General features: G+C 44.5%; 1 protein-coding gene across 2 annotated transcripts in view; it reads right to left on the bottom strand.

Moving 5' to 3' along the window:
• The window catches only part of VOPP1 (VOPP1 WW domain binding protein), a 100,268-nt gene that overhangs the window by 16,004 nt on the left and 62,621 nt on the right, over positions 1–21,643 (bottom strand). For both annotated transcript variants that reach the window (XM_053263728.1, XM_053263726.1), the window contains one exon: positions 18,047–18,105. In XM_053263728.1, coding sequence (XP_053119703.1) covers positions 18,047–18,105 — 59 coding nt within the window. The remainder of the gene's footprint in view (positions 1–18,046; positions 18,106–21,643) is intronic.

Below are 21,643 nucleotides of genomic sequence, written 5' to 3' on the forward strand. Positions count from 1 at the left end.
AGATTTTGAGATTGTGAGCCCTTTGGGGAGAGGGATCCATCTTATTTATTTATTATTTCTCGATGTAAACCACTCTGAGCCTTTTTTGGAAGGGCGGCATAGAAATCGAATGAATGAATGAATGAATGAATGAATAAATAAATAGGAGAGAAGAGGCAGAGAGGACGAGTGGAGGCGAGCGCTCCTTCAGTGAGGGCTGCGGGATTGCACAGAAGTAAATGAATCATGATTCAGTTCAATTGGCTTCCTTTTAATAAGTGACTGTTCTCTCTCCCTGTCCTTTGCTTTGTAGTAAGGAAGTGAGATTGCACAGAAGTAAATAATTTAGTTCAATGGGCTTCCTCTTAGAGCCAGCGTGGTGTAGTGGTTAGAGTGCTGGACTAGGACCAAGGAGACCCAAGTTCAAATCCCCATTCAGCCATGATACTAGCTGGGTGACTCTGGGCCAGTCACTTCTTTCTCAGCCTAACCTACTTCACAGGGTTGTTGTGAAAGAGAAACTCAAGTATGTAGTACACCGCTCTGGGCTCCTTGGAGGAAGAGCGGGATATAAATGTAATAATAATAATAATAATAATAATAATAATAATAATAATAATAATAAGAAGAAGAAGAAGAAGAAGAAGAAGAGGTCCATGGGAAAGGGTTGGATTCAGAAATATGCTCAGCTAATCTCCTTTCCCCTTCTGTGTTGACAAGCTCAAGTTATACTGGAAGGAGGAGGAGGAGGAGGGAGGTTTGTCGTTTGGCAACTGTGAGGATGAAAGGAGGAAAAGCCAAGATTTCTCCCTGCCTGTTTCTTTCCCCACAGCAAGGGGGTGGAGGAAGTGTGTGGAAATTGCTTCTCTGGCTTGACCAAACCGAAGCCATTTTGTTAGCTTGATGCTAGAACTGTATGAGTAGAAATGCTTTGGAAGGAGAAAACAGGAAAACTAGCTTAACACTGTAGGCAGGAAATAGCGAGCTTGGGCATTTGGGCAAGAGCAGCACAGATGCTGAGAGAAGGAAGCATCATCTGGAAATTCCTCAGGCTATATATAGTAATGGTCACTGGAGATCTCTATCAAAGTCACCCATCATCAGCAAGACTACTTTCCCACATTAGCAAAGCTTGTATTTCTAAGCACAACTTTTGGACACTGCTGGACAAGAATCCTGATACAGTGAAGTGGACTAGACCCACTAGCTTTTACAACCCTTCTAATCCAGAAATACCCCAGGGGCCACATTGCCTAGGCATGCCGGTGCCTTGGAACTGACACCTCCCCACCCCCACCCCCAGCTTGGTACAGGCTAGCTTCAAAAAACATGGTGAACCTTTTACTGGTGAATCATGCACTTAAGTACAGTACAGAAAATAATGTTCAAGCAAACTTGTCAACAATGGCCTTTAAAATAGTCACTTGTTCTTCAGGGAACTCTGACAATTGTAGTTCACTGAACTCTATGGATCTCTAATAGAATTCTCAGCCCTGTCACCAGACTATAGTTTCCAGGATTCTTTGCAGTAACCCAGGACAAACTGCTATAGGTTTTGTAGTGTAGATTTAATTTTGCCTTGTCCCCCAGCGTGATCTCCAAGACAGTAAAGTGAAGTATCAGAATTTACACCAATATTCTCTCACTACACTCCATGAGATTAAATGTGCTTAAATATATTCAAACCAGCTTAACAGGTACACTTATGGAATTCAGAGGGGCATATTTGTTCTAGTCCTCACATGAACTGTATTGCATTACCTGTGTCCTTCACTTTGTGAGGTGCAGAAGATGGAGACACAGAATTGGGCCTAATCAGCACCCAGATTATAGATTCACTGTCACAGGAAACCCAGCTAACCTCCACATTCAAGATGTTAAAAAAAAATTTGTCTGAACATGGGTTTTATGCACTCCTCACTGCTCTTAATGCTTTCTTCCTGATGTTCAGAATTTTGTGCTCTTGCTGTTAGATGACTTGATTATTATTTTATGTTGTTTCATTACTTTATAATACAGATGGTAAACTGCCCTGAGAACCCAGTTTGGGTGGAAGATGTGACACATATATATTTTTAGAAACGTATTAAAAAATAAATGCATGGAGCATGGCTCACCGAAGAGCAACCCATAAGTCGAAATCTATTTGCATGGGGAAAGCTGACATAATCAAGGAGAATTAGTAGAGGCATCCCACGTGCTGTACCACATGCTCTCCTAAATAGGCTCTTTGGCTCTTAATATTAGATTGACTTTAAGAGAGGGTCTGGATTCTGAATGTTTTAGTATTGCAGTTACAAAGGCATTGATGTAAGCAATGCTTTCTTTGAAGGGAGCATTATGGTGTGAAGTGCCTGGAAATCAAAGCCATGGGAAATGGGGATGTGCAAATTGATTCGGGTACAGAATGATTTGTACTCAAATCTACCTGTTTGGGGTGATTTGTGAACAAAACAAATCGCCCCTGTGCTAGCTGGCCAGATTCGGGTCCAAAACAAATTGCCCAGATTTGGACCTGAAAAATTTGTAGACTCAGACCTCCATTTTGTGGCGATCTCTGACTGTTTCCATTTTGTGTCAGGAATGGTTTTTTAAAATCCCGCCCCCCTAAGCTTCAGATTGGTGGCTTACAGTCAGCAATGATTGGCTGGTGATTCCCCCCTGATTCCAGATTGGCTCATTTCCATTCAAATCTTGTGTTGCCAGGGGTGACTGACCCCACATTGACTAGGGGAAGGGTTGAAGGAGGGACAAGGGTCGGGGGAGTTCAAAGGAGGGATTTTCATATGCACTTAAGGAGGCAGGCAGCCACCATTTTGTCTTTCTACCTCATGGGAGAAGAGAGCGAGAGAGAGTGCCAGAGGAGCTTTGTTTTGCCTTGCCTGCCTGCTACCTGGAGTGTATTCTCTGCTTTTTGTTTTTGTTTTCCTGATTGAGGAAAAGAGAATTTTTCCCACCCCTTTCCTGCTGCTGAGAGAATCACTGCCTGTGCCTGCTGTCTGCTCATTGATTTGGGTACAAAACGATCTGTACCCGAATCTACCTGTTTCGGGAGATTTGTGGACAAAACAAATCACCCCTGTGCTAGCTGGCCAGATTTGGACCCAAAATAAATTGGGGGTGATTCAATTCGGGTACAAGTCGAATCAGGGAAAAATCAATTCATGCACATCCCTAATGGGAAAGCAAGCAAGTCAGATAGAATGGAAAGCTATACAGTATAAGGAGGAGAGTGTCCCAAGAATTTTAAAAAACCACACACCACAAGATGGAAAGAGCAGCCAAAAGTCAGTAATGAAATAAAATACTTGCTTTTTTTTTTTTTAATAAAGAAAAATCATAAGACTTTATACTAACCACAAGGTCAGTTTTCAGGACAGTGCTAAGAATTAAGGCCTGTCCTGCTGTCATGGGATGGAACACGAGGATCATACAGACGCCCTCATCTGAGAGCTAGGACTGGCTGCACCTCCTTCTCCAGTATACACTTGGAAGCAAGTCCAGATTTGCTGCTAAGTAACGTGGGCAGCAGCCCAGAGACTTTCTAGCCTGACAACTAAATGCAGAGGGGAGAAAACACTGAATGGTGCACCGTTGTCCACATTTTCTTACCATGCATGAATTTGTAGTAGGGTGTTACTCCAATATTGCAAGTCTACAATGCCAGCAAAAAGGCTTAGGGCCTTTATATAAACATGACCAGATTATGGACATCCTGAGGGGGGTAGAATACTCAAAGGGGCTTCCTATGGTATGACAATCTTCCCTTCTATTCATTATGCCTAGGAGAGCTCTTTGCAACAAATCTTCCTTGAACAGCCATGCTCCAAAGAGCTCCAAAAGGAGAATCCAGTTAGCTCATTGGAATGTCCCTCTTAGCTTATAACTCAGCAGTCAAGGCTGGTCTGCCCTTGTCCAGGATATCTTTCACTGAGGCTTCTGCCCCAAACCCTGCCCATATGATGCTTCTGTCAGCTGTAACACATGGATCATAAATGGAACCACCATGGCGTAGTGGTTAGAGTGCCGGACTAGGAACGGGGAGACCCGAGTTCAAATCCCCATTCAGCCATGATACTTGCTGGGTGAATCTGAGCCAGTCACTTCTCTCTCAGCCTAGCCTACTTCACAGAGGAGAAACTTAAGTATATAGTACACCGCTCTGGGCTCCTTGAAGGAAGAGCGGGATATAAAATATAAAAAATAAAAAATAATAAAAAAAATATTTCACTCACTTCTCAGCTGGTGCCCGGGGAGTTTTAAAGCAGCACAGGAGGCTCCATCCACTTTTGTCTCTTGCACCCCGCTTCTTTAAACTGATGTGTGGAGCGGTTTAAAGTTTAAATAAATTTAAATTTAATTTAAATTTTTTTTAAAAAAATTGTTGCATCCCACAAAGCATGTGTGCTCAGTCCATAACCCTTCTGCCACACTAAAAGTAAAGTGTGCCATCGAGTTGGTGTCAACTCCTGGTGCCCACAGAGCCCTGTGGTTGTCTTTGGTAGAATACAGGAGGGATTTACCATTGCCATCTCCCACGCAGTATGAGATTATATCTTCCTATATTGCTGCTGCCCAATATAGGTGTTTCCCATACCTGGCATGTTTCCGATAGTCTGGGAAACATACCATTGGGGATTTGAACCGGCAACCTCTGGCTTGCTAGTCAAGTCATTTCCCACTGCACCTGCAGCTCCTTAAAAGACAGATGTTATTGCAGGGGTGGGGTAAGGTAGGGAAGGAATATATATATATATATATATATATATATATATATATATATATATTCCTTGTTTTTTTAATATATATATATACACACACACACACACACACACACACACCAAACAAAAATGACCTTGCATTAATGTCAACTTTTCCACACGTTATAGGGAAGTCTAGCAAAGTAGACTATCTTCCAAAGCTGCAGGCACTATAGACTTGGCCAGGGCCATTTTAGAAACTTCCTACTGTCTGCCAATCACAGGAGCTAATATTGTACACCTTGATTCCCTTTCTGTGACCCATAGGGGGTATGAGACTTGTGGAACACAGTCCCAGCTAGTTCACTAGACTGTATCCGAATATTGGTTCAAACCCTAGAGCAGGCCTGCTCAACTTTGGGCCCCCCGCTGTTTTTGGACTACAACTCTCATAATCCCCAATCACAGTGGCCAATAGCCAGGGATTATGGGAGTTGTAGGCCAACATCTGCATGATGGCTGAAGTTGAGCAGGCTTGCCCTAGATCAATAACCACTAGGCTGGTTTTAAAAGAATTCCGATAAATTTTTCAAAATTCAACACAACCAATCAGACCACATGTGAAATATATTATAAAAGTCAATAAAAGATGTAGCAGGACTGAAGGGGCTGAGGATGAAGCCCCATACAAAAATTTGCTGAAGAAACATGTTATGAACATCTCACTGCTCTTTGTAACACTGGCAGGACAGCCTTGAATAGGCAGACAAAGCATACAATGTGTTTAATTAACTGGAGAACATCAGTTGTTGTTTTTTAATCATAAGATGTCACTGGCTAGACACAACAGAAGTACAGAACCAACAAGGAAACCTTTATTATGACTAATTCATCTGACATTTATAGATTTTCGGTTAAAACAACAGAACAAGGCCAGATCTTCTGTTTGTGACAGGCCAGAAGCATAATTCTATCATTAAAAAACACAAAAATGTGCAGACACGATGGCCCAGTTCAGGCATAATAGAGAGCCAGGACAGAATCCTGGTTTTGCATGACATCCCTAGACTTGGGCATGCACACTTGCTCCTCCTCATTGTACACAATCAGGGAAAGAATTCTGTTTCCAATCTTGGCTTAAAACAAGCCATAATCTCTCATTATATCTGAACCAGGCAATCATGGCATATTCTAGATGGAGTTTCAAAATTTAATTTTACAAGCCGACCCCCGCACAGAGCATCTGCACGTTTTTGGGGGCCGGCTACCTCTCTCCCCTCCGCCCCAGTCTCTGGCCGGGCCGTCGTCGGCCTCCGCGTTCGGGCCAGGCCCGCCGCCGCCGGCCTCCGCAGCCGGCCTCCCCGGCTGGGCCAGAGTCCCCGCCGGCCTCCCTGGCCGGGCCAGGCCCGCCGCCGCCCTGGCCTCCATGGCCCGGCAAGGCCCACTGCCGCCTCTGTCCTCCACCACAGACGCGCCTCAGCCAATCAGGTGCGTCCCTCCGCTCCGCTGCCCAGCCAATCAGCTGGGTTGCCGGGACGCATCCCCACAGAGGCTGAGGCACGTCTACGGGGATTAAATATATAGATTCACTACATTTATATCCTGCTCTTCCTCTAAAGAGCCCTGAGTGGCATTCGTGGTTATGTTTATCCTCACAACAACCCTGTGAGGTAGGTTAGGCTGAGAAATAAGAGACTGACCCAAAGTCCCTAACGAGTTTCATAGCTGAATGGAGATTTGAGCTCATGTCTCCCCAGTCCTGGTCCAACACTCTAACCACTATGCCAAGTGGCCCTAAAAATAAGCCAAGAAGTGAAGATCCTGTTTTCCAAAACTGTCAAGCATAAGCCAAGATCATCCAGTTTGGATGCCATGAGAAATCCTAGCTTGTTCTAGGCCAGAATCGGAAGGGAAATCCTTCCTCCCATAGCATGCAAAGAAGAGGGGCAAACACACATACACACCTGAAGCTAGGGGACATCCTGTGAAACCAGACCCAATCTTGGCTCTGCATTATGTCTGAACATTCCCAACTGCAATTACTTGGAGTATGAACATACATCCACTTCTAGATGAATAACTATTCTTCACTACATTAGTTTTCAATCATACAGTAAAAGTAAAATCACCATCATTATGATTAGCAAGGAGGAGGGGAGAGGGTCTGCACATTACCAGGGAACACTGGCTGCAGTGTCTGGGGCAGAGGGAAGGTTTTGCTTGTTCTCAACTGCATTCTACATAGTGTGGACTGACACATCTTGGGCAGCTATGGCATGACCTGGGAACCACATGTGCTGTAGAACCACTGCCTCCAGCCTGCCACCATACCCAATGCCAAGAGTGGACTGGACCTACATTTCCAAACAGAAAGTAGCATCAGACAAATAAGGTAATACCGAGCACCAAATGGAGATTGAACTTAATATTCATGAAGAACATAACCGATGGCTCAAACAAGACGGGGGAAATCTGGGGGAAATCGTCCCCTGCTAACTTGGCAAAGAGGCACCTTTTAATGTGGTGACTCTATTTAGCAGGGGGAGAGCAACTGGCCCTATCCACCCCCAGCACAGTACTTCCAGTGACTGTTGCTGGTGTGTATCTCATGGTTTGTTTGTTTGTTTGAGATTGTGAGCCCTTTGGGGACAGGGTCCATCTTATGTGTTTGTTATTTCTCTGTGTAAACCGCCCTGAGCCATTTTTGGAAGGGCGGTATAGAAATCGAATGAATGAATGAATGAATGAAATGGCTTGACAGCCCATATATGCAATACAAGCCAACGTATTTTAGCACTATACAACTGCCTCTAGCAGGACATATAATTACACTCCAATGTTAAAACCCCAAGAGCTGTATTAAGGACCAAAATATACATAATGCTCAGACAGATGTACTTTTTCCTAGATATTTTACTTTATTACAAAATGCAGCATACAGGCTACAATTTATAGCAGGAGACTGATGCCGGGGGAAAGAGGTTTTCCCCCCATCTGGGTTGCCCATTTGTTTTGCTAAATAGTACACTCATACACACAAGCTGATTCCCCACCACCACCGAAAGAGGGGAAAGCAATGGGGGGGAGCAGCAGAAAACCTGCCAGAAAGGAAAGGAAAGAGAAGAAACCAGACAGCAGTCTCTTTTCATAAGAAAATAAAAGAGAATATGTTTGGGAAAACACTATACAATAGTCCCTCACCATAGACTTTAATGGGGATTAGGGGAATTGCGAGAGTGGAAGTGCCAAAAAATAAAAATAAAAAGTGAAAAAATCCCCCCTGACCCCTGGAAAAGATCCCCTGGGCTTTGACCCCCGGAAATGACTCGCGAACCCCCCAAAATTGCCCCAACCCCTGGAAACGACCATCTGACTCCTGGAAATTGGCCCCCCAAACTAAAAAAAATGGCACTGAATTGTGAATATTCGGGTTTCCAATCGCGGATTCTCAAATCCGCAATTGACAAACCCGCGACAGGTGAGGGACACCTGTATATGAGTGAGCATCACATGTAGTTTGCTCCAGGAGTCAATCTGATGTAGTGGTTAGAGTGCTGGATGCAGACCAGAGACCCAGTGTTAAATTTCCCTTCAGCCACAAAGCTAAATGGGCTTTATCTTGGGCTGGACACCCACTTTCAGCCTAGCTGACGTCACAGAATTGCTGGGAGGATGACACAGAGGGAGGGGGAAAGAGAAACTATATACATAAGAGCTCAGTGAGGAAGGGCAGATAGTAGTGTTATGTTTGTGTTTTATGAGTGGAGAGGTAAAACAGTATTCTATTATGTTATTTCACCCGACCTCCCCTCCCATCTGTTATTTCTCAAAGCTTTCCTTTTGCACTATTCATGCTAGAACAATCATTTTGAAGCTCAGAATCACCTGTTGAACAAGTGTGTCAGGTTTTTAATAAATCCATGGAAAAATAGTTAAGTTATGAGGAGCAGAAGTTGAAAAGCAGTCATGAAGCTACAATACCATGGTCTTCCCCCTACCCACTCATATTTACAACTAGATTTGCTTACTAATAGTGACGCCCACATGGACTCTATTTCCTCCGGAAATATCTTTTTCAATAGTCTGTCTTCCATGAGGGCTTTTTGTGGGTTTGCCTATATAAGAACAGACCTGCTGGATCAGGCCCAAGACCTATCTAGTCCAGCATCCTGTTTCACACAGTGGCCCACCAGATGTCTCTGAGAATTCCACATGCAAAGGGTGAGGGCATGCCCTCTCTCTTGCTGTTGCTCCTCTGCAAGTGGTATTTAGAGGCATCTTGCCTCTGAGGCTGGAGGTGGCCTATAGTCACCAGACTAGTAGCCAATAATAGACCTGTCCTCCATCAATTTGTCCAAGCCCCTGTTAAAGCCATCCAAGTTAGTGGCCATCACCACATCCTGTGGCAGAGAATTCTATAGATCAATTATGCATTGTGTGGAAAAGTACTTCCTTTTCTTGGTCCTAAATTTCCCATCCTCCAGTTTCATGGGATGACCTCTGGTTCTAGTGTTCTGCTCCATGCATAATTTTATATACCTCTATCATCTCTCCCCACATCACCTCTTTTCCAAACTAAATAGCCCCAGATGTTGCAGCCTTGCCTCATAAGGAAAATGCTCCAGGCCCCTGATCATCTTGGTTGCCCTGTTCTGCACCTTTTCCAGTTCTACAATGTCCTTCTTAAGATACAGGGACCAGAACTGCACACAGTACTCCAAATATGGCCACACCATAGATCTATAGAAGGGCATGATAATATTAGTAGTTTTGTTTTCAATCTCCTTCCTAATTACCCCTAACATGGAATTTGCCTTTTTCATAGCTGCCGTGCACTGAAACAACACTTTCAACAAGCTGTCTACCATGAGTTTTCACTCCTGGTCAGCCACTGACAGCTCAGACCCCATCAGCATAGATGTGAAGTCAGTTTTTTTGTCCCAATATGCATCACTTTACACTTGCTTACACTGAACCACATTTGCCATTTTGTCACCCATTCACCCAGTTCAGAGAGATCCTTTTGGAGCTTCTCACAATCTGTTGTGGATTTCACTACCCTAAATAGTTTGGTGTCAACAGCAAATTTAGCCTACTCGCTGGTTACTCCAACTTTTAGATCATTTATGAACAAGTTAAAAAGCACTGGTCCCAGTACAGATCCCTGGGGGATCCCACTTCTTATCTTCCTTCATTGTGAAAACTGTCAGTTTATTCCTGCCCTTTTCCCCCTCTCCTTCAAACCAGTTACCAATCCACATATGAACCTGTCCCCTTATTCCATGACTGCTAAGTTGACTCAAGAGTCTTTGGTGGGGAACTTTGACAAATGCTTTTTGGAAGTCCAAGTATACTATGTCAACCGTATCACCTTTATCCACATGCCTGTTGAAATTCTCAAAGAACTCCAAAAGGTTGGTGAGGCAAGACTTGCCCTTGCAGAAGCCATGCTGGTTCTGCTTCAACAAGGCCTGTTCTTTTATATTTTGTCCTAAAGTATGCTTTCCATCAATTTACCTGGCACAGAAGTTAAGCTAACCGGCCTCTAGTTTCCAGGATCTCTCCTAGATCCCTTTTTGAAAATCGTAGCTACTTTCCAGTCTTCTGCTACAGAGCCTGATTGTAGAGAAGTTACATATTTTTGCTAGGAGATCAGCAATTTCGTATTTGAGTTCCTTCAGAACTCTTGGGTGGATGCCATCCAGCCGTGGTGATTTTTAGTTTTTCAAGACTGTTTAGAAACCCTCTTTCATCACCTCAAATTGGCCCCATTCTTCAGCCTCCAAGCCGGAAAAGCTCAGTTCTGGAGCACGTATATGATCAGTAACCTCCGCCATGAAGAACGATGCAAATAACTCATTCAGCTTCTCTGCAATCTCTTTATTCTCCTTTATAATCCCTTTCATCATCTAAGGGTCCAACCACTCGAAGGGTCCAATCATTTTTGTCTCCTTGCATTTCTTTTGCCCGAGTGCTGCTCTAATCCACTACTTGTGTAGGCTGGTGTCAACAGCAAGAACTGGGGCATTAGGTGGCATGTGCCTCAAAGCATATGGTGAGTACTGTCACCTCTTTTACTAATTGTGCTGATTGTAGTTGTTGCCTGCTGAAGTAACAGCACTCACCATTTGCTCACAGGCACATGCTACAAAATTCCTCTTAAACATTGCTGTAACACTTGTAATGAATTAATCCTTTGACTCAGGGCCAGCTCAGGTGAGGGGGAAAGAGTGCTGAGTCACCCCTGCAGAGCTGCCTGGGTGGGCTTTCCTTTTAAAACTTTCTACTTTAGAACTTTGCTAGATTAAAATGCTGCCACTAGACACTCTTATCAGAGACTGGACAGCCCGGGTTGGAGCGCCATCACCTAGACTTCTCTCTTCATCTTGCTATCAGGCAAATATAAAAACCATCCCCATGTATGCCTACACATGGTGAGGAAACAAGGTAGCTGGGTTTAGCAGTCCTGTTGGAGCTGTTTGTACTAGGGGCTCACCCTAGCCTTCCAGAGTAAATCAAACACTGTGAGGCTTTTTAGAAAAGAAAAAAGAAATTATTAAATTGCTACAAAAATAGTTTGGCTTATGTTTCAGCTTTTTGGTTACAGAGTATTTCACCCAGCTTGTTCTTAGGCAGCACACATTCAGAGAACAGATATTTAAGAATGCAAAGCACATATAGAAAGCAAAATAATTCCTAAAGCAAAGTCTGGCTAAACATACTTTCCCCTACACTAGATTCCGAAGCCATAAAGCCCTGGCTTCATTTCCCTTGAAAACTCACCAAAATTTATGGCAAGATCAAGCCTCCTGCAAATCTCGGGCCCCCAGAGATCTTCCTGCAGAATTCACCATGTGGGAGCAGAATCCATGCTGGTCCGCACTCTCTACTTCCTCCTCCTTCTTCCCAGAAACCCCAGCAGCTTTCATGTCCTACCCACCTGGTGGATTGATTGGTCAAGATCTGGGGTCACCAGCCAGTCAGTCAAGGCCAGGGGTTCACTTCATGTTAACTCTACTGGGGTGGGGAGGGCGGGGAACACTAATCCCCAGCTAAGAACATAAGAACAGTCCTTGCTGGATAAGGCCCAAGGCGAATCTAGTCCAGCATCCTGTTTCACACAGTGGCCCACCAGATGGACCTGGGGAGCCCACAGGCAAGAGGTAAGGGCATGCCCTCTCTCCTGCTGTTGCTGTAGGCCAGTACAGTATCTCAGACTGGACATCAGGTCTCATACCCCCACGGCATGAACATCATGGGCCATCAAATTTCCTCAATTTCTGCAGTTCAGTTGGAGCTGCCACACCCATAACTACCCCTGTAAACCAAAAGGCTTTCTACTTTAATTGAATGAATGAATGAATGAATGAATGAATGAATGAATGAATGAATGATTTCTGTAGCATGATCAGTGTACATGACAGTTTGCAGAGTTTCATCATTTTAAAAAATCCAGATCCCTGCTCTGAGGAGCTTGCACTCTGAATGCTGGTGATAATGGAGGAAGAGGAGGGGATTGGAGAGAAGAAGAGTAACAAGGGATGGATGTGAGCAAATTAGGTGTCGCTCAGTTGCATTAGGGGCTACTGTTTAATCCTCCAATAAACTGTCTCCAGAAAAAAGTTGCAAGGCAACAAAAATGTATCATGGTCAAGGTAATGATAGTAAATTATACCTCTAGCCTCCAGAGTATAATCAGTCCTACTGGATCATCTGGCACAAAATCCATTACGTTGACTGGGTATGCCCCCCATCAGTGCCTATTAGGATTCTATTCTGAGGCCACTTTAAAAATGATTAGACTTAGTCCCTCACCATCAACAAGGACACCCATGAAAAGCAGCCTCTCTCACACAATGTTCAGCATAATATATAAGATATCTTCCATTTCGTTGTCTGGTTCAATGAAGAAATGGAACACGGTTTCATTATTTTTGCACAAAACTAATCTTCTTGAGCCATGCATCAGAGAAACTATATTAGTTGCCTAGCAAGGATACTATTTACTTTATTTATCATATTTTTATACTGCCTGATATATGCAACTAGGTGGTGTACACAATTAAACAAACAAACAAACAAATATAAAACAGAATAAAAACAATTAAATCAATTACACAGAATAAAAAGTTAAAACAATTTCATAGGATGAAAACAATTAAACAGTTTAAAATTAATTTCAGATAAAAGCCTGAGAAAACAGGTATGTCTTGAGGGTCTTTCTAAAAGCAATCAGAGATGGAGATGATCTTATTTCAACAGGGAGCATATTCCAAAGCCCCGGGGCAGCCACAGAGAAGGCCCGGTTCTGAGTCACTACCAAATAAGCCAGTGGCAACCATAACCGGACCTCCCCAGATGATCTTAATAGGTGGCAGGGCTCATGACAAAGAAGGTGTTCTCTTACATACCCTGGTCTCAAGCTGTTGAGGACTTTATAGGTAATAGCCAACACCTTGTATTTCGCTCAGAAACATAATTGCAGCTAGTGCAATTCTTATTAATTCAGTGTTATATGGTCCTTTCAGGTTGTCCCAGTCTGACGCATTCTGTACCAATTGAAGTTTCTGGACTACATTGAGTGTATTACAGTAGTCAAGCCTGGAGGTTACCAGCATATGCACCACTGTTTTAAGGTCATTTACCTCCAGAAATGGAAGTAGCTGACGTATCAGCTGAAGCTGATAAAAAGCACTCCCGGCCACTGTCTCAACCTGAGGAACCAGAGAGAGTTTTGGATCCAGGAGCACTCCCAAGCTATGTACCTGATCTTTCAGGAGGAGTGTAACCCCATTCAGAACAGGCAGATCTAAACCATCTCTCAGGTCCCAACCCCGCATAGTCAGTACCTCCATCTTATTTGGATTCAATTTCAGTTTGTTATCCCTCATCCAATCCATTACCACCTCCAGGCAGGCATTTAGGGAAGTTATGCCATTTCCTGATGAGGTCAATATGGAGAAATAGATTTGGATGTCAGCAGCATATTGATAAGACTCTGCACCCAATGTCCCGATTATTTCTCCTAGCAGTGTCATGTAGATGTAAGAGCATTGGAGACTGTATGGAGCCTTGTGGAACTCCATGCTTTAGTCTATTAGAGAGTACATGAGGGATCTAGCAGATTCATTATTTCAGAAAAATCCATGTTTTGTTTGGTCTGGATATGCATCCTACACGGTTGGTTATTTCCCCCCTTATTTAACCTGTATTGTAACAGGAGGGTGGATCTATTGCCAGACACTCTTCTGCCACTGAAGGCACAAAGCCTTATGTTAAGGGGAAGATGATGTCTTGTTATGAGTTTGTGTAGGCAGCAACAGAACAGGAACCCTGTTGGGATGGCGTAAAACAGATAATACGTGAATGTCAAAGAATGTCATCCCAGCATCTTTCCTGCAGTGAAGCAGAAATCCAAACCCAAACTGAACAAAAGGGTGCTTTGATGAAGCGGCAAAGAAAATATCTTATTTAAATTAACCCATCTGTTCAGGCCAGTGACTCATTCTGAATGTTATAGCTACCTGAAATGTGGGAGCAGCATTCTAGTCACTGATGCTTTTAAAAATAAAAGTTTAGCCAATCCTGCTTAAAGACCAGGGTTATGGGCATCTAGTACTTTAAACTGTGTTCATAAATTAAACACTGTATTCTGCAGGGGGGACAGGGACGGACAATAGACTGAGGGTCAGTGTTGTGGGTGACCAGGTTTTCACAAATAGAATGTTCTTATCTGTAGTGTTAGATGTGCAATGGCTCATTCACACATGCAAGTCACAACTGCAAGTCACAAGTCTCTACCGCCCTGAGCCATTTTGGAAGGTCGGTATACAAATCCAATAAATAAATAATAAACTTGGTGAAACAACCTTGCCACTAAGCTGCAGAGAAGGTTGTGCTTAAAAAGGGAAGAAGAGCTAACATTGCAATGCTGATTTTTAAATGAAAACTGTTTCCTCAAAAGTGGTCAGAAATGGTTCTGAAAATCTTCTGCAGTGGGTGTCAGAAGTGTCAGTCCATGGGGCGGGGGGGGGGGGGATGAAACAAAACCACTTGAGAAGTTCCAGGGAAGTCCGAGTGGTGTCCAAACACAAGGCAATATGTGACAGTGGAATGTCAGATACCCTCTCCATCTTGCTCTACAGATCCATCTGGCTGGTCACTGCTGAAGACAAAGTGCTGGAATACATCCATTCCAACAGGGCTCCTGTTTGTGCTATGTTAAAGTGATTTTCGGTAAATAGGAGGCTCTTCTCTACCCTCTCAAATTTTGGAGGTTCTCTTCCATTTTGCCAGAAGACAACCCAGCTAAGCCACTGATCTGCTGCAGCAGGTGCCATGAGATAAGAGGCAAATAGGCACCAATCTTGCTATTGCAGTTGACACAAACTCCTTCTGCCTCACCTCATCGCAAACACTGTTCAAGCTGGTACACATAGGATTCCTCCAGTTTATCCTCACAACAGCCTGATGAAGGAACAAGGCTGAGATATAGTGACTGGCCTAAGATCACTAAGATTTTGCAGCTGAGCAAAAATTTGAATCTGGATCGCCCCGGGTTCCAGTTTAGCACTCTAACCTTCATGCCATGTTGGCTCTCAGTTATTTCAAACTAAAGTATGTCTATGTTTGCAGTGTGGATTTTATTATGCTGACTGTGTTATTGTCTTATTTGTCCTTTCATATTTTATACTTTTGGTACTGGACATGGAATGTTATATTATTTAATAAATAATACAGCTGAAACTCGGAAAATTAGAATATCGTGCAAAAATCCATTAATTTCAGTAATGCAAATTAAAAGGTGAAACTGATATATGAGACAGACACATTACATGCAAAGCGAGATAAGTCAAGCCTTAATTTGTTAGAATTGTGATGATCATGGCGTACAGCTTATGAAAAAACCAAATCTACAATCTCAGAAAATTAGAATATTACATGGAACCAAGAAGACAAGGATTGAAGAATAGAACAATATCGGACCTCTGAAAAGTATACAGTGTACTGTGCTTGATTGGCCAGCAAACTCACCTGACCTGACCCCATAGAGAATCTATGGGGCATTGCCAAGAGAAGGATGAGAGACATGAGACCAAACAATGCAGAATTGCTGAAGGCAGCTAATGAAGCATCCTGGTCTTCCATAATACCTCATCAGTGCCACAGGCTGATAGCATCCATGCCACGCCGCATTGAGGCAGTAATTGCTGCAAAAGGGGCCCAAACCAAGTACTGAATACATATGCATGCTTATACTTTTCAGAGGTCCGATATTGTTCTATTCTTCAATCCTTGTCTTATTGGTTCCATGTAATATTCTAATTTTCTGGGATTGTGGATTTGGGGTTTTCATGAGCTGTACGCCATGATCATCACAATTATAACAAATTAAGGCTTGACTTATCTCGCTTTGCATGTAATGCGTCTGTCTCATATATCAGTTTCACCTTTTAATTTGCATTACTGAAATTAATGGACTTTTGCACGATATTCTAATTTTCCGAGTTTCACCTGTATACTTTAAAGACAAAACACAAAAGCACTTCTCTTTTTAAAAAAAATCAAGAATAGTCCTAAGTATCTATGGTAGATTGACAAATGAAAGACTGAGCAAGTTGATGTCAACTTATATTTAAAGTAAAGTTGTGCAGTCAAGTCGGTGTCAACTCCTGGTGACCACAGAGCCATGTGGTTTTCTAAACATTTACATACCACCAAAAAGCTCTCCCTACAAGTAGAAAACTAGCACAGCAAAGAGTGGGACTATAACATTTCCCTGATGTGCTATCTTTCTAGTTTGCAGGAATGTTTGGGTTGTTTTTAAAAGGGAGGGGGAGAAAACCCATGGTAGTAGGGGGGAGAGAAAAAAGCAAGCATCTCTGGCCTGCAATCTGAAGTGGTGTACTCCATTCTCCCATTTCTATCACATTATTTTGCTGCATGTGCAGGCCTCAGTTGATTCTTTCTAAGAGGGAAGGGAGAAGCAAGCAATCCTTTATGCAAGGTATTTATTTATTGTTAAATTGATATACCACCTTTCATAAAACATCTCAATTAACTACAGTCATCCCTTGCCAATTGCGGAATTCCCAATTGCAGTTCTAAGTATCCACGACTCGGAAATTGTGGCAGGTCTCGCCAACCGCGACCCGAGTATCTACAGTTTGGCAAGATTTTTTGGTGGGGGGGGTATTTTCAGTGGTTCAGGAGTGATTTTTTTCTATTCTAAATTGTATTTTGTGGGCTTTTCACAACCGTGATTCCCCTAACCTGGTTTTCCATTTGTTTTAATGCCTTGTCAACCGCGAATTCGTCAACCGCGATTTTTTTTCCTGGAAAAGAACCCGTGCAGTTAGCGAGGGATGACTGTACCTCAAATATTTCTGAGAACATCATACTTTAGTTTGCTTAATCTGTAAGATTTAGCAATAAATGATTTAGTTTAGTAATTCTGTTGAGCATGCTTCAATAAAAGTGTGGTGTAGTGGTTAGAGTGCTGGACTACGACAGGGGAGACCCGAGTTCAAATCCCCATTCAGCCATGAAACTAGCTGGGTGACTCTGGGCCAGTCACTTCTCTCTCAGCCTAACCTACGTCACAGGGTTGTTGTGAAAGAGAAACTCAAGTGTGTAGTACACTGCTCTGGGCTCCTTGGAGGAAGAGCAGGATATAAATGTTTTTTTTAAAAAAGCTTTAGTTGAATAAAACCTTTAATTTGGGGCATACTTGTCTGTCTTCTGAAGCTATTTTGGCTCTGGCATAGTAATATAATATGGAATGAACAATACAATATTAAAACTATGGCTTTTCCTTCTAACAACGAATGGCAACTTTTGTTTATTAAAATGCAGATTTACTCCAGGTCACTCACTCCCTGCAGCAGGGCAGGAAGAAAATGAATTTGTTGCCCAACGTATTACCGTGTTTCCCCAAAAACAAGACAGTGTCTTATATTAATTTTAGCCCCAAAAAATGCACTAGGGCAATTAGCGGTACATCAGAAATTACTGCTAGGTCTTACTTTCGGGGTAGGTCTTACTTTCGGGGAAACAGGGTATTTCAGATACGTATATCCCATTTTTGCCATTGCAAAGCACAAAGTCCTAGGTAGCTCATGAAAAAAACAAAAAAAGAAAAAAAGAAAATAAAATCATCAGTAAAAATCAAAACATAAAGCACAGCAATAAAAAAAAAACTTTTATCAAACAGCCAGCAAACACAGAAAAGCAGCTTGCTAGAACAGAAACATCTTTGCTGCCTGGCAGGAAGCCAACAATGATGGGGCCAAACAAAGCTCTGGTTGGGAAAGACCAGAGTCTGCACACATACGCACACACGCATAAAGAAAAGAAGGATCACTTACATATAATATGTAGGATACACCCCTTCGAAGTACCAGCACTGTTTTTTGGCTTCTGTATACTGGGGGAAAAAAGGGGGGAGATGGCATTGTTCATCAGATAAAGCAAGATCCATAAAGTACACACACCATGCATTATAACTGTAGCCCTATCCAAACATATTCAACACAATCTGTATACAATGTATATACAAACATACTGTTATCCACACATTGAGACCATTCACACAATCAAAAAACGTGTTCTACCCAGGTTTGGGAGCTGGCTGGGTGTACCCCCAATTTCTGGTTGTGTGGAAGCAAGGTAGGAGGAAAACTTGGGTAGCTTTTCCTTCTACCTTGTTTCCACACAATCAAAAAAATGGAAGCACAGACAGCTCCCAAACCTGGGTAGAACACATTTTCTGATTGTGTGAATGACTCCATTATGTTCAATGCATGCCCAGCAGTTCACTTCCTATGCATACCCTGCATTTCAGTCTGTACACAAGTTCACTGTTAAAATGAATGTATGTAGTCATTCACATATAAACATGTACATGTGCACAAACACCTGAACGCATATGCAATGTAATGTCTGAATAATGGCTTATATCAAATAGAATTTTAAAAAGAAAAAGACCTGCTATTTACAAATGATTATATTTAGATTGACCAGATACAAAGTAGGACAAAACGCCCCAATCACACACTACTCTCAATTGTATTAGTGTACAGCATACACTGGTACAGTCATTCACACGTTACGCTGAAAGCTGATACAGAACTTCACTTCCTATCTGTATCATGCATTTGAAGGGGCTGTATCCAGGTTCGCTTTTAAAATGAACACAGGTACAGTCATTCACACAAATACATTTACGTTTGTACAGACATCTGTACACTCACATAGCACGTCTGAATCTGGCTAAAGGCAGATGTTTGTAGGACAAAAAAAAGAAAAGACTTTATAGGAAAGCTGCAAAGTAGGATAAGCAGATTACCCTCCAGTAATCACAGCAAGTGCCATATTCCAAAGCCTAAATTTGCCAAGATGACAGAAATGAGGGAGTTGGTAACACTTGCAGAAGAGAACTGGGAGGTGCTCAATCTCCTCCTTGCAGGTCAATTCTACTGTGCAAATGCCACTTCTTCCATCCATTTGTAAAAGGCCTGCTTTGGGGAAATTAATTGATTAATTAAAATTACCAGGAAGGAAAGGAAGACTCAATAGATGTGGGAACTTCCAAAGACGCAGGGGTAGGGGCCAGTGCTCAAATTACTGGGGAAGGGGCAGAGGGCTCTAGTCCCCATAAGTTCTATAACAGTCCCTTAGCTACTCAGAGGGGGACTGGAGCTGTGGGGGCAGAAATGAGTGCTCATAACCCCTGTGTACCGGGGGGGGGGAGCAGCTCACCTCCCCACCTCAAGCACCAATGAGGCTTGGGCCAGGCTTGCCCAAAGAGGTCCACTTCGTGGCTGGCTTTTGGAATGTAGCCAAGACTTGGCTTTTTAGAAAAGCCTTTGAGGCTCACTTAATCTGGCCTGTAGTAGTATTATTACACATTATTCATTTGCTGCTGTAATTGCTTTTGCTTCTTGTTGGCTTTGTATGCCCACCTTGTGTGTTTCCCCATGGAAAGGTGAGGTATGACTATCTCCCTATGGATATTCTTTAAAGTGCATTCCCCCACATTCTTCCTAAGATATGATGGGGGGGGGAAGAGGCAGAGACGAACACCAGAAAGATAGGGGCTTTCCCTAAAATATACGGGTATATGTAGGGCTGTGCAGTTGTTCCTTCCTTTGAAGTAATTTGAGAGTCAAACTAGAACACTGTTTTTCATTGTAAGACCTGGGGGCCAGTTGCGGCTGCCATCAATCCTAAGTGCAAACTGCCCACTGCCCCAACTAGTTGTTATTGGATCTATGTGAAATTTTGGCCAAAGCTGGATACTCTGCACAGTTCCCCTGGCACCATGCAGAGACGACCATTCTCACCAAGCAGTGTTGCACCATGCCCAGTGCTGGAGGCAGGGGGAGCTTTCTCCTTCCTTTAAAGTGAAATAGAGCCCTCTTGACACCCTGCACCATCTTGGAAGGCCTGCATGGAGTGCTGTAAAATGCAGCCCTTCCTAGCGCTTTCCCCACAGAGCTCCTAAGAGTAGTGGTGTGCCCGAACCGGTCCGGCGGCCATTCCAAAGAATGGCCAAACTGCCGGACTGGTCCGGCCCTGCCTGGTTCGGGTGGGGGGTCTGCCTTTAAGGGCGGGAGGGCTTGCTTAGCCCTCCCGCCTCCTTGCCCCCGCCAGCGCCCGTATTTAACAGTATAGGGGCGCTGGAAACCAGCCGCCCCCCCCCGCCGCCGCCGCGGCGAAATAACCCCCAAAGCCAGCCAGCCCTCCCTCCCTCCCAGCTAGCTGCCCGCCCGCTCACCCACCCACCCGCTCGCTCACCCGCTCACTGGATAAGAAACGAGAGGAGCTCCGGCACAGAGATCCTCTCGTTCGGAAGGCCTCCTGCAGAATGGCGGCTTGCGCGCGCCACAAAGCACGCCGTTCTCCGGAGGCCCGGTCTACCCGCCGGGAAAGGGCCGGGTAGACCGGGCCTCCGATCGCTGGGTAGACCGGGCCTCCGATCGCCGGAGGCCCGGTCTACCCAGCGATCGGAGGCCCGGTCTACCCGCCGGGAAAGGGCCAGGTAGACCGGGCCTCCGATCGCTGGGTAGACCGGGCCTCCGATCGCCGGAGGCCCGGTCTACCCAGCGATCGGAGGCCCGGTCTACCCGCCGGGAAAGGGCCGGGTAGACCGGGCCTCCGATCGCTGGGTAGACCGGGCCTCCGGCGATCGGAGGCCCGGTCTACCCAGCGATCGGAGGCCCGGTCTACCTGGCCCTTTCCCGGCGGGTAGACCGGGCCTCCGGAGAACGGCGTGCTTTGCGGCGCGCGCATGCGCATGCGGGCACAAGCCGCCATTCTGCAGGAGGCCTTCCGAACGAGAGGAGCTCTGTGCCGGAGCTCCTCTCGTTTCTTATCCAGTGAGCGGGTGAGCGAGCGGGTGGGTGGGTGGGCGGGCGGGCAGCTAGCTGGGAGGGAGGGAGGGCTGGCTGGCTTTGGGGGTTATTTCGCCGCGGCGGCGGCGGCGGGGGGCGGCTGGTTTCCAGCGCCCCTATACTGTTAAATACGGGCGCTGGCGGGGGCAAGGAGGCGGGAGGGCTAAGCAAGCCCTCCCCGCCCTAAAAACAAGGCCCCCCTTCGGTGCCGGTCCGGACTTCTCCGGACCATGCACATCACTACCTAAGAGTGGGCTCAGCCACTCTTAATGGGCCCTCCTGGCACTGTAATACTGTGCAGAGGACAACATAGTGAGAAATGGCTATCATAATGAAGATTTTTTTTCCCCCAAAGTGCTCCCTCCCAATGCATAATAGTGAAGATGACTGAAATAGAAGATGGCGGCAGCTCCATTTATTCAAGTCCGGGTCTGCCTCAACCACATATAAACCAAGGGAATGAGGTGGGGTCTGATTTTCAGAGCAAAAAGGTTGAGGCAGCTGGCGGGTGCGAAACCCTTGCTCCCTGCAGTGTGACCCTCCCTACAGGTGCTTTCCTCCTCAACTGAA

Source organism: Hemicordylus capensis, chromosome 6 (assembly GCF_027244095.1).
Source record: "Hemicordylus capensis ecotype Gifberg chromosome 6, rHemCap1.1.pri, whole genome shotgun sequence".
Lineage (NCBI taxonomy): Eukaryota > Metazoa > Chordata > Lepidosauria > Squamata > Cordylidae > Hemicordylus > Hemicordylus capensis.